Genomic DNA, 18678 nt, shown 5'->3' on the forward strand with positions numbered 1-18678 from the left:
TTACCTGAATTGTGATGAGCTTCAAATTGCTACTATTATGCTTTTCCAGGTGCCAATAGGTGGCCAGTCTGTCCATTATGTGTCCTATAAAAGAAACTCTTTCTACCCCATGAAGCTTCCCAAGTACACACTGCCAAAGGTAAGATTGCTGCAGAGCGTGCAGTGCTTGCTGAGCCGAGTGCATGCAGAGAAACAGTCTGCAGAACGAGTGCAATGCTCATTTCACTGTGAAACCCCCGTACTTGTCAAGTGATTTTAAGTAGGCTTGTCTCCAGTTTGTCATGATGTTTGCTGACAAATCCATTAAACTGTTTACTCTGCATTATTACCCTCCTGACAACTGATTTGCTTATTCATAATTATATCTTTAGATCTTGTGTTTATTCAAGAGCCATGCTTAGTTTTTAATCAATTGCCCTCCCTTCTGTATCAATAGATACGTAAGTGAAGAAAATTAATCTGGTGTTGCACAGTTTGTGCTCCTAGGAAGTTTTTTGAAGCAGAAAATCCTTCTGATTTTGCACAAACAGCGCATGGCACTGACTTTCATTCAGGAAAAGCACAGCAGAGGAGTTTGGTGGTTTGAGTGACTGTATCATGTCAACAGGAGAGGTTTAGTACCCACAGTGCTGTTTCAATCAATCCATTCAACCATCCACCCATGTATTCTGTCAGTTTCCTTGAGAAGGACACACACTACCTCTCCTAACACAGGATAAAGGGTTCTGTAAAATTAAATGGAGCCTGTCTTCATTTTTAGTGCATGGTATGAAACGCCTGAGGTCTAATCCCTGCTGATCCTGACTGAATCTTGTCAAGAAGTGACAAATCGCTAGCTTGCTGCTTGGGCTCTGTGGCCTCTGTGTGCACACTTCTGCACACAGAACTCCTTTAAGTCATTTCTTTGTTGGCTGCTAAGCTGCCATCTCCACACATAGGCTTCTTCTGATGATTTGCATGTGTTTAGGACTTGCAGATAATAAGCACAGATGATAACCAGGTCGTGGCAGCGATTCAGGATTGGCACCAGAATGACTCGTACAACCTGTACATGTCTGAGTCCAGAGGGCTGTTCTTCACCCTGATGCTGGAGGACGTCGTGAGCAGCGGAGGACCAGAGGGCAACATCATGATCGACCTCTATGAGGTGAGCAGCGACAGTGCTGCTGGGCCGGTGCTGTCAGCCTGTTACCTTGTTTTATTTAGGCATGATGGTGCCAACCGCTTCACTGGCCTTGTTGTGTAATCGCTGCAGTTCACGGGACTAAGTGGATATTTTATGTTCTGCATGTTTGCTGCGCTAACTTTCGCAGTCATTTATGCAGGTATACAAGCATTATGATTTTATTTTAGCTCACCTTTTGGTATTAATGTAGAGTTCTGCACTATTGTCTGCATCCATATGTATGATTCTATTAATTACAACTTCAGTCTTGAGCAATCACACCCTATATTTAACCTTTAAGTGCCAAATGGAAATGCAGTTAAGCCTTTGGCCAGTGACTTTGTTATAAACCTGCTCCATTGGTTAGTTTAGCAGACTACCTTGGTTTTCCACACCCCTCAAACGTTCACCAAAGCTTAAGGCTAGAAAGGAAGAGGTTAGGGTAATAAAGGAAAATCTTTGTCAGCAGCAGGGCCAACAATATTCAGTGCATTAACATGCACAGATTAGTTGAGCTATGGTTGTAGCTCGATTAGACAATTTAACTGCTGAACTGCTGTCCTTATCCAAGTACGCATGCATAACAAGAGAAATGAGTTAATAATGGGGGCATGTTTGCCTCCACTATGGTGGTTGGCAGTATATCCACTTTCAGCTAGTTACTGTGGACCCTTTTTCTGTTGAACTTGCCAACAAGTTAGCAAGCAGATATCTGGTTGTAAGTGGAAGGTGAAAATATGGACAAACTTCATACACACTCTACTCAAGGTACAAATGAGGTTAACACCATATCTGTACTGAGTCAAAGGGAGACATCACATAAAAGCAAGTGTGTAAAAGGGACATGTGTCTGCAGTAGATGGGGATCAGACCCCTGACCTTCTGGGTGAGAGATGACTAGCTCTACCTAGCCCCGGTCACCCATCTTTCCTTGCATTTTAAAAATCCCAATTAAGTAGGACGAACACTATATTTGAACTTTTTCTAACTGTATGTCACCATACCAAGTGCTGCATGAACAAACAGAACAAATACAATAATGTTAATTTCATTAACATTAAACCAGGGCTTAAATTAGTCATGACATGGATTAATGATGGTCAAATAACTGATAAAAATATATTTGGTAGTAGAAACTCTTCAAAATAATAATACAATAACACATAATCAAGTTAATAATTTGAAAGGCCAGATTTGAATAATTGATGTTTTATGACATTACAAATTTGAAGCACTAACGCCTTAAAATGACTTAAAGTATCTGATAACCAGACTCAGAAGACATAAACAATCTGACAAAAAAAAAAAAAACACCACCAACTGCTAGATGTCATACTTGTTAGATATCATGCTTGACATGTTAAGTGCAAAAATGTTGGTTAATTTAAAAAAAAACATAAGTAAGCAATCAGTGTAGCCAGCTGATGATAGACTAACAATTTCTGATCATTTTTGTTCCAACTAATGTTTGGGCATTAAGAGTTTCTTGATCTGTTTGTACACATCAGATGACTTGGAGCAGTGGCTCCCAGTGGGGGTGTGGCCTCATGATGGGGGGCGGGGGTGACTTCAGTGCAAGAGAAGTGGAGCAGTTCATTAAGGTCACCTCAGATTCAACAATGCGTTTCCAGTTCAAGTCCAAAACAGTGTCTACATATTGGATTGGAGTGTTAAATGAGTATCCACTGCTAGGCAGGCGAACCCTGGCCACACTTTTCCCTTTTGCACTATCCTACCTGTGTGAGATAGGTTTTCTGCTGTTGCCTCAATCAAGACAAAAACAGATTAAATATGGACATTTAAAGCCTCAGAGCTGCACACAAGACTGGAAAAGATCTGTGGCACCAAATAAGCCCACAGTAGAGACTGAAAATATTGCAGGACTTGGGGTATAAATCTTGATGTTCATTAAGTTTTAATTTTCGGGGAATTGTTTATCCTCAGATTTAGATTTCTGAAGCTCCGTTTGAGGCGTTGGTTGTTATTATTTTTACAAAATTGTTAGATTTTATGTTGTGTTAAATATTTTAAAAAATAGGGGTTTACATGCTCATGGTACGTACATGGTACGTTTAGATATTTTTACATGTTGACATGTGCAATGAGGGGTATGGGGGGCCAAAGGGGGGCCTGACAGAAAATGTTTGGGAACCACTGACTCAGAGGAATTAATTTAATTAACATGATGATGCCCTAAGATGAATCCCTGATATTTCATTGTTATTAAAGAAGGGATGTTTGACACATAAGGAGACTGTCTGACAAAATAGTACCCTAAAAAATAATACATCATAAATGTGAGTCATTTTAACTTTAAAGTAAACTTTAAAGAAAAGTAAACGTATTGTTAATATTACATGTTACGTCATATATGAAATTAAATGCAACAAAGCTGGAGCTGTAGTTTCCAAAACAGCATTGTAAATAGATATGAATGATTTAGATGATAATAAAACATTAAAAAACAAAAAAAAGTACCAGGGCTGTAACAAAATGCTCTCAATAATAATTTTTCTCTTCTTTTATACTTTGAACTTATTCCTCTAACATCCAAGGTGATGCAAGAAAAGCTGATTCATAAACAACTTTTATAAGACAAGGATGAGCATTACGTAGCTATCACCATTCATTTTCAGGAATTTGTGCTTGATAAATGACCTTAATAATTAATTAAGGAACAAAACAGCTGCTGGTTGATTTTTATGAACTCACTTTGTGCTTTGGATATAATTGGCATTTTTGGGGGCTGTTTTCTAACATAATATATAGATGATTAATGAGAGAAATATCAGACAGCTTAATTAATGATGACAATAATTCACTCCATTCACTTAAATAAAGAGCCTCTCAGCTGTATTCATCAATCAAATCCCTTTTAAATGCAACTATGAGTGTCCAATCTATCTAACTTTTACATAATTTACCATAAGAACAAACTGGTGCAAACATGGGAAATATGCATAAAAGTTACCATATGCTGATAGTTTTTCCTCAAGTAAAAGCACCATAGAAAATTCTGAAACAATAAAACAGACTCTGACAAGTAGTGTACCAACAAACAGTGTAAACCTTTTCTCAAAATCAATCTTGATTTTTCTGTCGTGTTTTCCTTAAGTGTACCCTGTGCTTGGGTGTCTAGGATGTCCTCACATAATGGAACAGATGTTGCTACATTGCATTTTATTCTGCGCTTCCTCTCCCTCCTATCCCCTTTCTGCCTGCTTCTATCATCTTTTTCATGCAAAACTGTCACGCAAAAGCACATTTTGTCGGTTCTGTATTAAGATAGTGTACCATCCATACACAAATTTAGGAAACACCAGCATTTCTTATAGCCTGTAGTCACAATCCAGGCAAAACAGCAGCTTTAACTGGTGCCCTGAACATGTTGTGTGTGCATGGACAGAAGTACTACGAGGGTGCAGTGACTGCACATGTATGCATCAGCATGAATTATCCTCATCTGGTGCCAGCAGTAAAAGCACTGCAATGTTGCTAACACACACCTATGAAAGCCATCAGTGCTGGTTACTCTGGCTGCTCACTGACCCACACACACGTTAAACCCCCTGAAATATTTAGCTGCAGTGACCTGACCAGCAGGATAGATATACTGTTGTTCCCCCATTGAGGAAAGATGTAAGCTCTCTAAAAGGAGGAGAAATGTGAAGCTGCACGTGAGTCTGTATCCCTGCGCATAAAAACAAAGAGGAAGAAATATCTCAGGGCTGCGCCATATGTTGTTTTGATTCAGCAGAGTCCTACAGATGGTCTAAAATAGTGCTCCCTGTCAGAAAAACTATCACTTTCAGACATCTCATCCTCTCCGAACTAGGCCTTCAGCTTTACTTAAGTCTGAATAATTCACAGTTATTTTTTTCTCCCTTTTTTGTTATTTTCCACCCCTACCGCTCACTCTTTCTCTCTCATGTTTGCAGGTTGCTGGGATTAAAGGGGTGTTCCTGTCAAATAAAGTTGTTGAGAACCAAGTGAAAACTTATATCACATACAACAAGGGGAGAGACTGGCGCCTTCTTCAGGCTCCGGCAACCGATCTCCAGGGAAACAAGGTCTATTGTGAACAAGTAAGTGGGCCACTGACGGGAGAAAGATCTGCTTATTTGGATTTCTGTTATCTGCTTGAACAAATACTTCACTAGGTCATGCCACGGCATGGTCAAATATGGTGTATCACATCAATACAGCAGAGAAAATGTCAAGAAGTGAAGAGGTTGTGTCAAATAATTCTCATAATTTTAAGGTCAACTTTTTTTAATCGGACCTAGATCACATTGGCTTCACATGAGGGAAACAAAACTTTCAACCACTACAATTTGGAATAAACCATTAATCAAGAAATATTCAAGGTTTTTATAGAATTACTTTATCAAAGCCCCTGTGAGGAACTTTGAGTTTACATCAATTTTGGCATTGTGGCCACAGCAGTACCTCTTATCTCTTTGCTGATCTGTTCCTTACATGGAGAAATCTTTTTTTTGACAAAAGAAAACCCTCAGCCCGCTGTCTTATAATAGTCACTGTATCACGCATCAAGAATCTTGGCTGTGGAAAATGTGATAAAGACTTTTTTTACAGCATGCCTTTTTAACTTATCATGTACCTCATGGCAGCAGCTACAAGCATCAGGAGTTGCACATCATCGGCCTTGTGCCCAATGGTCTCATTTGTTTTTGAATATCATGTAAAGCAGTGGTTCTCAACTGGTGGGTTGGGACCCAAAAATGGGTCACAGAGCTGTTTTCAGTGGGTCATGAACTGGTCCCTGGGGGAAAAAAAAATTACACCCAAATATCTAATACACAGAAGTCCTAGAAAGACATGTATCAATATCCTTTATTCTACTGGGCAAAGAGTCAATTCTGACTGTTTCCTTGAGATCTTGACTCAAGTATCCTGTTATCTTAGATGGAAATATCTTTAAGAAAGTTGTTTTTCCTATGATATTTTCTTAATTTCTTGAGGACCTTAAAAATATATAACATCAAAACAGAATGAAAATAAAGCACTCAGAGAGCGCAGACCTGCGCCATTAGCCCTATCTCCCAATAGTACAGAATCCTTTAGAAAATGCCTGGATCCAGACCGTGATCCAGATCACTCCCAAAATCTAATCAGTTCTTCCTTATGCCAATTCTGTCATTTCCTGAAAATTTCATCAAAATCCATCCACAACTTTTTGAGTTACATTGCTAACAAACTAACAAACTAACAAAAAAACCCAACCAATCACATAACCTCCTTGGCGGAGGTAATAAAATCACCACTTTGAGTTTTGGCCAGTCTAACTGCAACATTTATTATAACAATAATTTAAACGTTTTGAGAAATTTGGGTCGCAGTCTTATGTTACGCTGAATTATACTAATTAGTTATGATTAATTTGAGTCTGCTCATAACAAGCTAAAACTCCTCATAGAAGCTTTGGTAAACAGTAGATCCAAAAATTTGACAACAAATAAATTTTCTTCTATTGCTTTGGTCAGAGATGTATTAGTGGTAGTAGTTGTCTTTTAATAGTTTGACAAGGCGTGTATGCAATGACTTTAATTGTTGGATGTTGAGTAGCTTTTTCTACACTATATGGACAAAAGTGCTTGGCCCCACCTGTTAATTATTGAATTCAGGTTCTTCAATCAGACCAGCTGCTACAGGTGTATAAAATCAAACACCTAGCTATGCAGTCTTCATTTGCTAACATTTGTGATACAAAATGGGTCATTCTGAAGAGATTGAGCTTCAAGCATGGTGATGGATGCCACCTTTGCAACAAGACAGCTCTTGAAATTCCCCTGCTGGATATTCAGCTGTATGTGATATTATGAGAAAGTGGAAGCATTTAGGAACAACAGCATCTCAGCCACAAAGTGGAAGACACAAAGTGGAAGACACAAGAAATCACAGAGCGGGTTCAACTACTGCTTTCACAACATACATAAAAGTCGCAAGTGCTCTGCTGATTCCATAGCTGAAGAGTTCTGAACTTCCACTAATATTCATGTAAGCACCAAAACTGTGTGGCAGGAGCTTAATGGGATGGTTTTCCAGAGCAGCTGCATGCTAGCCTCAGTCCGATGCCAAGCACTGAATGGAGTGCGTAAGAACACCAACTGGACTGTGGAGCAATGGAAACGTGTTCCATGGAGAGATGAATCACTCTTCTCTGTTTAGCCAGACAGGCGAATCTAGGTTTGGCAGATACCTGGAAAATGTTACCTGCCTGACTGCAATGTGCCAACTATGAAGTTTGGTGGAGGGATAATGGTATAAGGCTGTTTATTAGAGTTTGGGCGAGGCAGTCTTAATGCTTCAGCATACCAAATTTTGTGGCAACAGTTTGGGGAACCATTTCTGTTCCAAAGTGACTGTGCCCCAGTGCAAAAAGCAAGGACTATGATGGACTATTGATGAGTTCTGTTTGAAAAACTTGACTGGCTCATTAGGAGCCCTGACCTCAACCCCATCGAGCACCTTTGAGATGGAGTGGAACAGAGATTCTCTACTGGATGAATTGGCACGAATTCCCTCAGAAACACTCCAAAATTAAAGTGGAAAGCCTTCCAAGAAGAGTTGAAGCTGTTAAAGCCATAAAAAGGGAGTTAGGAGTACTAAAAAGACATATAACATGTTTTATTAAAGCTTTTGAAAAGAAAAATAGTAATCTTGCTTTTTAAAATCAGCATTATGACAGTTTATCTGTAAAGGTTTTTATTTTGAATCAACTTTAAATATAAAGCTTCACATAAAACATAAAAAAATCAAATTAAAAGAAACAGAATCAGCGTTTTTGAACAATTATATGTACACAAAAAGGGAAATTCACTCCCAATGACTTTGTTTTTATTTACTTGCATAAAAATCAAATGTGAACGGGGAAATATAATGAAAAATAAATGTTTGTGTTTAGTTGGGTAACTGGACTATCTACCAACCCAATACCAGTATAAATAAACTAACTCTACCTTTGTTTGTGGCCAGACAAAGTCTGAAAAAACAATCTGAGTCTGTTCAGAACCTGCACTTCTTGTGATGTAAGTATAGGAGTCATTACAATAACCTCCCCTCACCTGGTTCCTCTACCCATGGTCATGGAGGCACACAGCTGCACACATGTTGGCACACCTGAGGGGAGAGAGTGGTGGGATGAGAAGGACCTTATTTGCATTTAAAGAGGCGCACAGCAGTGTGTCACAGGTTCAGAAACCTCTTCTGGTGCTTGATCCATATTATATTTTGACCAAGCATGTTACAGAGGTTTCAGTAAGACCACAGGGGACTAAATTAAAAAGGCAAAATGGGGTATTATATGTCCCCTTTTAACTAAGATGGTTAATGCCACAAAAGGAAATTTTGTTAAGATATGGAGTGTACATTACGCTCAAATAATGCTGATAAATTATGCTTCTATGTGAGGGTGGCATGGTTTGCATAAATTTGCATAAACAAAATACATTACAAAAAAACTTCTTTAATGCCAAAATGAAAACAGATTTCCACAAAGTAATGTTAAAGAAAAATATGTAATGGAAAATAAGTGATTGCATAATTATTTAACCTCTTTGTGTCAGTATTTAGTAGATGCACCTTTAGCTGCAATCACAGATCTGAGTCTGTGTGGATGGGTATCAGTCAGACTTGCTCATCAGGACACTGCAATTTTACTTCATTCGTCTTTGCAAAACTGCTCAAGTTCTGTCAGGTTGCACAGGGATCAGGCATGAATGGCCCTTTTCTTTTTTTTTTTAATTTATTTTTGGGCCTTTTCATGCCTTTTTTAGATAGAGGAAGGGCAGTGGATAGACTCGGAAACAGGGAAGAGAGTGGGGAGAGACATGCGGCATAGGGCCACAGGCCGGATTCGAACCTGGGCCGCCCGCGTACATGGGTAGCCCCTTAAACCACTCGACCATCTGCGCTCCCCAGAACGGCTCTTTTCAAGTCTAACCACAAATTCTCTATTGGATTTAAGTCTCTGCTTTGACCCGCCCACTCCAGAACTTTCACCTTGTTGTCTTTGAACCATTTCTGTGTAACTTTCTCTGTATGCTTCAGGTCATTGTCTTGCTGGAAAATTAATCTTCTCCCAAGCCATAGTTCTGTTACTGACTAAATAAGATTGTCCTCCTGCATTCTCTTATATTTTGCCACATTAATTGTCCTCTCTACCTTTACAAGCCTTCCAGGGCTGGTTGCCGAGAAGCATCTTCACAGCATTTGGAAATAAAAAATGTAAAAAATTAACAGTTTTAGTGTTAATTTTAGTTTTTTTACGGAGAGATGTCAAGGCTGAGTGAGCGTCACACATTTTTGAAAATATGTTAAAACAGACTACTCTTCACTTATCATATATTTATTTAATGATGATGTTTAAATACAACTCCAGACATAAAACTACCACAATGTGAAGTCTTAACCAATCAGATCAGGCAATTTTACACTAAAACTAAAACTAAGGATATTTTGTCTCCAATTTTATTTTACTTTAGTTAGTTTTGTAAGCACACTGTACAGTTTTAGTTAGTTTTTTTTTTTTTGGTAAAGCTTAGTTTTTATTTAGTTCCAGTAAACTAAATTGACTTTTGAATTTTAGTTTTAGTTAGTTAGTTTTAGTTAACTATAACAACCTTGATGCAGTGTCTCTCTCATCTGAGCTGCTGAAGCTTGTAACTCTTTTAGAGTAGTCATAGGTGTCTTGGTTGCCTCTCTCACTAGTCTCCTTCCTGCACAGTCACCCAGTTTGTGAGGACAGCCTGATAGGCAGATTTACACCTGTGCCATATTCCTTCCATTTCTTGATGATGGATTTGATTGAACTCTGGGGGATGTTCAGTGCCTTGGAAATGTTTTTGTTTCCATCTCCTGATTTGTACTTTTCAATAGCCATGTTTTTTTTTTGTAGTTGCTTGGAGTGTTCTTTTGTCATCAGGGTGTAATAGTAGCATGGAATACTGATTAACTAGTCACTGGACCTTCCAGATACAGGTGTCTTTATTCTACAATCATTTGAGGTACATACGCTGCACTCAGGTGATCCCCATTTCACTAAATGTGAGACTACTGGCAAATTTTGGCTGGGCCTCTGTTGATTTAGGTCAGTCACTGTAAGGGTTGAATATTTATACAGTAAATTATTTTGCTTTTTTTTTTTTTTCAAGTAAACTAATCTACTTTGTGTTTTTGCAGCCGTACTGTTCTTTACATCTCCACCTGCATGTCTCAGAGAATCCCTACACCTCTGGAAACATTGTCAGCAAGGATACAGCTCCAGGAATTATAATAGCATCAGGTGAGGAGATTATTTGATTTGCACCTTCGATTTTCCCATCCATACTGTTGTTTACTTTCAGTCATATCGCTTCCATGCTCTTAAGTTTGTTCTCGGTGCTGTCTTTTTCAGCCCACAGTAAATCAATGTTACCTCTGCATATGTTCCATGATGTGTTAATAGAAAAACACAACAGAGGCTTTCTCTGCTATTCCGTGCATATGTGACATGCATAACTCTTGTGTTTAGGCGTGGTTGGACCAGAGCTGACCAATACTAACGTCAGTATTTTCATCACATCTGATGCTGGAAACACCTGGAAAGAGGTAAAGATTTGCAAAATTCTCTGCACAAAGTTTTTCATACTATTTAATCTAAACAATACCTGTTCTTCTGTATTACTTTTAGATCCATGCTAAGCATGATCACATTTTTATTTTCATCCAGAGAAATTTGAATGATGCCTCAGCCCTGAACTTACCCCTCAATTTTATACAGAACAGTAAAAAAGCTACAATATCAGTCAGGCATAATCTGTATAGAGAATAGTTAAATGAAAAAACACAGAATAAGACTCAGCTTTCAGTGCCAACTTTCTGCCCTGGCTTTTTTAGCTCTTAGTGCCTCATGCTGATGCAGAGAAATAAGGCATTGAGGTTTGACACACAGGCTTGTATGAGACATGTGCATCTCTGATCTGTAAAACAGATAAACCAAAAAGAGCACACAGAGTTTTGCCATCGGCTTAAAAACTCCACAAACCAACAAAGCAAGCAACACTTGCTTGATGCATTTGTTTATTCACACAGCTGAGACTCCTGTATAAAGAGCAGTTGAGGTTTGTCCTTGTTCAGTGTGTAGGAGTGAGAATGCATGTTCTTTATGTTGTCGCTGATGCATACTGTGAGTACGGACTTTAATGTTTTCTCCAGTGTGATATGTCAGAGCTGGTTGTGTCTGCAGGTTTTTCAGGAAGAGTACAGCGTGTTTTTCCTGAATCAAGGAGGATCTCTGGTGGCCATAAGACACACACCTCTGCCAATTAGACATATTTGGTAAGGCTCTCCGAGGACACGGCGCATAGTTTTAGAGACTATACTCAATCTTTGAAAGAGGGGCTGAGACTGTTTTCCTGCTCCAGGCTTTTCTGACTTACTTGTGGCTGGTCTGTCTGTGATCTTACCATTGTTCTCTCCCTCAGGCTGAGTTTTGATGAGGGCAGAAACTGGGACAAATATAGCTTCACCTCCTCTCCGCTCTATGTAGATGGCGTGCTGGGGGAGCCTGGAGAGGACACCCTCATTATGACGTAAGATATGAAGGAGCTGAAATGTCAGCACTTTTTTAATTATCGCACTGGGTAATTATATGTCAACTGGATGAAGACTTAGAAGTGAAAATAAATATTCTTGGTTTGATTTACTGTCGGTTTAAAAGGGTTTCATGAGCAAAGATGTAGAGGAGTTCTCCCAAGGCAAATAAATCAAAGTCAGAGCATCAAATTAACTGATTTTAATAATTTTCCCTCTTTTTTCCCCTAAATGTACTTATCTAACACATGTTTCTGACTGTTTTTCTGACTTGTTTTCCACAGAATATTTGGTCACTTCAGCCATCGATCTGAGTGGCAACTTGTCAAAATTGACTTCCGCTCAATTTTCCAACATCGATGCACATCTGAAGATTATCAGACATGGCAGTTACACAATGGGGTAAGAGGATCCCGGCGCTCCCTGACTGCTGCTAACACGAGGATTTTTGTCGTTGATTAAACTCCAGTGAACCTCTTTGATTCAGACACACAATAAAAATCCAGATGGCACAAAAAAAGAGGGAATAAGAACCTCTGAAATGTTTTGATCCATTATTCATCACAGGACGAAGTGTGCATCATGGGAATGAAGAGAATCTTCCAGAAGCTGAAAGCAAACGTTCCGTGTGTCAAGGCCAGAGATCAGTATATTTCCCAGATGTCAGACTCCTGCCCGTGCACGGAGGCAGATTTTGAGTGGTGAGTTCCCCGCGCTACAGCTTCTCCTTTCTCTTCATTAAATCCAGTGCACAACGCTTTACATGTCTCCAGAGGCTGAGGCTGGGAGGCGAACCCAAGGCACAACAAGAGGAATGTTTGAAGATTTAGATATTATAATTCACAAGTTGTTATTCATATTTTCTCATATCTTTCTGTAGGATCTTACAGCCCACTGTGAATGTAGCTGATGTGATTATTTCTTATTAGGAGAAAATAACAAGCTTAATTGCCAGGACCAGGATTTTAAAACTTGCTTTAAGTTCTTCTTTATATTATTGATTTTGACTCAGTTCAAAGTAATTTAATCAGATTAAAGGTCTTAGAGAGGTTAAAATCTTACAGCACATGAGATCAGGTAAACCAGTCTTTGTTTTTACCTGGAAAAAAGCTTTAGTTTGTCTTTAGAATAGGATTTAGATCATTTTGATCCATAAAAAATGACTATGATCATGATCCAGCAGATGGTTGAATTCAGAATGGGATCAGAAAGTAATTGTATACTTTAAAGTGGTTAATGATATAATGAACCATCCACGGTATTACTTAAATTAAGTCTTTTTTAAATATTTGCCATTAAAAGAGTTATAAAACATTAAATAAAATCAAATATGTCATCAAATAACTGATAGATATAAAATGTCTTGCATATTTATTACTATCTAGTTTCTTTATTATTGTTTCCCATGAACTATGCCAACACAATAGTGTTCCACAATTCCAAATAAAATTACACAAAGAGATTATGGTCATACATGTCATGCAAAGAACACCATAAAAAGTGAAATTAGTAAACTGATTTAAAAAACAATCAAGTAATATCACATGAGAGGGAGCAATGCTGTTTTGAATTTAACAGCTGGGAGAAACTTTAAGCTTGTGTATTTAGTCTGTCTATGTATTCCCATTTTCAGCATTGATAAGCCCTTAAAGTTTACATCTAGTCTAATCCAGTACCCCTTAAAAACATGAAAGCAAAGCTGGATAGCCTGATTCTAGCCAAATTCTCACCCAAACTCTTTGTTTGAATTAAGGGTCAACCTTTGAATCAAAGTCCCAGTTTTATTACTTTAAAATGTGTTCAAAATCACATCTAAACACTCACACTGCTGTGATTAATGAATCACGTGTGAGCTGTAGACTGTACATTAAGATGGACAGAGCAACAACTGCCCAGGAGGAAAGGCAAAATGTTTAGAGCACCCCCTGCTGAATGATTGCAGTGCAGATCATAGACCCCACCTCCTCAATATTAAAAGACAGGAAAGCATAAAAAACATCCAGATTCTGTTGAGATAGCTTATGCTTATTGATGTCCAAGTTTTCCCTTGTGAGTAGCTTTGTTTTGATGAGTTCTTGGTTTAAAAAAAGACCAATGCAACACCAAGATTGGCTGCACTGTCGACAGATGTGGCTCAAAGACAGTAATTTTTCAGCCCCGCAACATTGCAAAAATCCAGCACATCTTGTCTCAAAGCAATGCAGAAAATCTTGTCTGTGTTGTCATTACCTCTAGGTTGGGCTAGTGCAAGGGTGTCCAAACTTACAGTATTTTACTGAGGGACACATACATAGTTCTTTCAATGATTAAGATTAATATCTTTAATGTTAATGAAGGTGCTGAAATGCATAAAATAACATCAAAATAGACTTCTATACTCCAAAAGAATTACCAGGTAAAGACATACTGGACCCCCTATAGAGTTCAAGCCCCTCCAAAGCCCTGCTATGTCTTTATATTAACCTTCTATAGCAAGGCAGATCTGTAAAGAAACACCAAACCATAAAACAGTGGATTATTGTGTGGTAGAAATGCCAGAAAAATAAATGTAAAAATTATGCATTGTGCGAGAAGAACTAGTATTACACCTGCAGTGAACATATACTGTTTATTTCCACAAGTTACACCCTGCTTTAAGACACTTTAAACTATTAAGATGTGGAGACTTTGAGTTATATTACTCTTATAAGAGGTGGAGAGCAAGTACTGTTTTCTCATATTGGGCATGCCCTGCAGATATGTAGTTCTATGGCTCTTTTTATTTGAAAGATATGCCATCTACCCATCCATTATCTATACCTCTTAACCCATTCAGGGTCACAGGGGGCTGAAGCTAAAATGCTTCAAAATATTTGTTTCCACTAGCCATGATTGCTTTGAGCAAAATAAAGAGTGGTCTGGCATAACTCATCCTCCATATCACCATATCGCCTCCATATCACTAAAACCTCCTCTGCCAACATGAGGGATCTTTGACATTTTATTGTTAAGATAAGTGTATGTTTGGTTAGCAGAAGGAGCGAGGCAGCCCCCTTTTGTGCATGTCTTGGCTTCAAACTTCATCCCCAGTGCAATATTTAAGCACAAGTTGTGAGGTATTATAGCTTGACTTCTGTACAATGAAAGAAAATGGGAAGTGTAGTTTATTTTAATATTCTGTCAGTTGTTGAGGTCATACTTCCCATCATATTTCATGTTTTTATGTATAAGCTGTTTTTTACTGATCGCCCCTTTTGTATAGCTGTTTGATTTCTTTTCTGATTGCTTGAGACAAATTTCCAAAAACAAAAATGTCATCACTACTTTTGTTTATTTTTCACTACAATGCATTGAATGAAACTTTTCTTCAAATAATGTAAGAAAAAACTGACACAACATAAATGGAGGAATGAAAGATAACAGGAATTTTGAAGTCTATCCCCAACAATCTCTGAAATATATTTCCCCTGCAATGTTTTTCTCTTTGTCTAATGAGTCAGAACCTCTCGTACGTCACTTCACTGTCTCTTATGTTCTTTTATCTCCTTCATCTGCCTGTACTGAGCGGCACTCATAGCTATATCAAACAAGCTTAACACCACGTAATTACTATAAGACTTATTAAACTTTCCAACCGTGGCTCCTGAGACCGTGTTTCCCTGATCACAATGACAGAAATCTGACAGATCCCTCTGACTCTGCCAAGGTAATAATTGCAGAGTGTACTAACACGTATACGCCTTTTCTGCTTCAGGAGTTTGATACATAAAACATCAAATGTCAAATACTCTGAGAGCTGCTGGGCTGTTGCAACTTTTCTGCTGCCTGGAACACCTCACTGTGTTAGATTCTGTTTGAGCTTTGTAATTATGTTTGATATGTTAAATAAATCATATCTAATCCCAATTACACTCTCTTTGTCTGTACTCTTTGTTTGACTGAAACAGTGACTACGGCTTTGAGAGGCAGATAGATGGAAGCTGTGTTCCAGCTTTCTGGTTTGTTCCTTCAGCTACTTCCAGAGACTGCATCGCAGGAGACAGTTTCCTCAACACTACAGGGTATGCTTTATCCTCTTTGTATTGGAATCAGCTCATGGAGATGTGGGTATGCTAATATGCTAATAGGCATCAGTGGAAAGTAACATAGTACTTTTACCCCAGTATAGAGGGAAATATCCTCCTTTCATTCCATTACATCTATGTGAAAGCTTCATCCGTGTAGAAATTCTTACATTAAAAAATTATTGATAACCCTTCATAATTCAATATATTTTCAAACATTTAACCAGTGATGTTGGGCCTATTGGTTTGCCACAAAGACATCCTGCTTGTGGGTTATGTTGTTATATATAAGAAGTCTATGAATTATTAAACCTCCCTCCACTTTCTCATCTTAACTGCCTATATATTTCTGTTTCATTAACCGCTCAAGGCTCAACTAGATCGTTTTAGATCACTGGATAACATTTGTTTATGATAGTATGCCCTTTTCTCAAGGAAAATTGCAAATGCAGTGCTTTAATTGTGATTAAATGTTTTCACTACTGAGCTAAACTTACTCTTAAGTAAACAATAGGATTTCTTTTTCTAACATTTCCTGTTTTTGTGATTTTTTTTTTAGTTTTTACTGCAAACACCTTCCATGAATGATTGTTAACCCTAGATTCCAGTGAGATTTTTTCATACATATTTTAATTGTTATATACTTTCCAACTAGAAGCACCGGGTTCCCAATGGGTCATGTTGGGCAGAGAGGAAAAAATTATATGATGGGAAAAAAGCTTTAATCCCAGTTATGTGTTAAGTAGGAAAATTTAAATGAATTATAAATAAATATACTGTATAACCCTGACTGGTACCGTAATCCTGACCTTGTAACTTAAACAGAAGTTTTATCTCTTTTTAATTTTAAAGTTTTTAGCATGTATTAGCCTGCAGTCAGACCCCTCTCAAACCTACTGTAGAAGAGGCAGACATTTTCCCATCATTAAATCATTTGTCTTGCAGAGCATGTTTACTGGGACAAGGACAGTGGTCCTAGTAAAATCCCTAATCAAGTTAACTTGATGTACAGACTTAAATACACAGATATACACTCAGTACCTCCCCTCAAACCTGACTATGACATGAACTTCTTGTATTTAGGACTGAAGCTGGAGAAAGCAGAGCAGTCAAAGTCACTTAAAGTGATAGATAAACAATAGAAGCAGTGACTTTTATAATATCCTTACTAATTCATTATTAGTTAGTATAAATATTTAAAAGCCAGGTCAAAGAAACCTCCTTGTTAGTGATAGCTGTTGTTGATAAAAGGCTAATTGAGCTGATAGAGATGTGGGAGTATTTAGACAAAAACACAGTGATGTATCTCTTCTGAATGTCTCTTAGTGTGTATTTGTTTAATGTCTGCTTTTTCACTCATGCAGTGTTCATCTGTGTCTTTTGGGGCTCTTTAATAAATTCCAGATATCGCAGAGCTTTGTCTAACAACTGCACCGAGGGAACGCTGTTGAAGTACAGCCCCAGGCGACAAAAGTGTCCCACTCAGGCACCCAGGGGCCTCCAGCTCTTCACCAGCGAGGGAACGATGGTGGCAACGCTAGGGAGGAATGTCACCTTCTTGGTCTTCCTGGAAGAGGTACTGACTTCTCTCAAACAAAGCAGCAATATAGTCCATTACAGAGAGTTTCTTTGGAATTGCATGTTTTTTTTCTACAGTCTTATGAGTATGTTGAAATCCTGTCAGGGACACAGCAACGAGGCAGGAGCACCAGCATGTCAAGTAAATGTGCAGTGACATGCTGTACCACATGACCGCCTTCTTGCAGATATTATGGAAAATGCATGCTGTTATGTGTCAGCTAAGACGCTGACAAACATCTGAGGCTACAGTGTGACTGACAGTATTTTGTTTTCTTTCTGAAGGGTCTGAGCTCCACCACAAGTATAAGGGTAGACTTTGGTGACGGGACCTCCATGTCTTATGTAAACATAAGCTCCATTGACGACGGGGTCAAGCATATCTACAGTAAAGTTGGCATCTACCAAGTTTCTGCAACAGCGACCAACAGCTTAGGCTTTGACAGGGTGATACTCTACCTCCACATATCCTGTGAGTCTAAAACATTTATGTAAAAGGCTCTGTTGAAACATTCACAACTGTATAAGCATTCTTCCAATGAACAGAAATGAGAAAAAATACCTTTTTTCCTTTAGAATAGTCTTGAGTTTGTCTGCATGTATTCAATTACACTATATTTTCATTACTGCAAGGGTAGATAAAGAGTCAGTAGCCCCCTTGGTTGGACAATAACAATAGTCAAAAATGAACCAGTATCTGATGTGTTGTGTGGGAAAACATGATAAACTTGTTGTTCTTTTCTGTGGAGAATTACCATCTTCAATGGAGAATATGTGATAAAGTGCCCACTGATAATGGCTCATATTTGAGCCACCAATTGAGAACCACTGCTCCAGGCTAACCTCTTAGTTAATGAGCCTGATAAAGTGCTATTCAAGGTACCCTTGAGTTGGTGTATTCACTAGGGCCATGCCTTGGGATCCATCCCCACATTTCAGCTGGCAAATCATGACTCAAAGTCGACGCCCCCACCCTCAAATTTTTATAATGAAACTGATGCAGATTGGACCTGAGGTAGAACAAAACATCACTGTATGTCTTCTTGATGGCTTCACAACTTGTCTTAGTCCCATTTGTCCCGTGTATTCGGTGTCATATTAATTTCACTTAATGAAGCTCCCTGTTTGGTTTGAAAACAGGTTCAAGTATTCTTTTTGAGCCTCTTTGACAGAACAGATGTGAGAAAAAATGACTAGGTGTCCTCAGGGGTGCCCTTGTATTAGACAAAAGTTGACCAAATTCATTCAGAGTGACCTTCTAGTGGAGAAAATATTGTAAAGAGCCCTAATAAAATGCCC

General features: G+C 38.4%; 1 protein-coding gene across 1 annotated transcript in view; it reads left to right on the forward strand.

Annotated features, from left to right (window-relative positions):
* LOC121511084 (VPS10 domain-containing receptor SorCS1-like) overlaps positions 1-18678 on the forward strand; it is a 115130-nt gene that overhangs the window by 64247 nt on the left and 32205 nt on the right. The window contains exons 8-19 of the mRNA XM_041789615.1: positions 50-139; positions 968-1147; positions 5104-5250; positions 10367-10469; positions 10698-10774; positions 11412-11503; positions 11650-11757; positions 12043-12160; positions 12326-12459; positions 15685-15798; positions 17206-17377; positions 17665-17851. Coding sequence (XP_041645549.1) covers positions 50-139; positions 968-1147; positions 5104-5250; positions 10367-10469; positions 10698-10774; positions 11412-11503; positions 11650-11757; positions 12043-12160; positions 12326-12459; positions 15685-15798; positions 17206-17377; positions 17665-17851 — 1522 coding nt within the window. The remainder of the gene's footprint in view (positions 1-49; positions 140-967; positions 1148-5103; positions 5251-10366; positions 10470-10697; positions 10775-11411; positions 11504-11649; positions 11758-12042; positions 12161-12325; positions 12460-15684; positions 15799-17205; positions 17378-17664; positions 17852-18678) is intronic.

Source organism: Cheilinus undulatus, linkage group 6 (genome assembly GCF_018320785.1).
Source record: "Cheilinus undulatus linkage group 6, ASM1832078v1, whole genome shotgun sequence".
Taxonomy (NCBI): domain Eukaryota; kingdom Metazoa; phylum Chordata; class Actinopteri; order Labriformes; family Labridae; genus Cheilinus; species Cheilinus undulatus.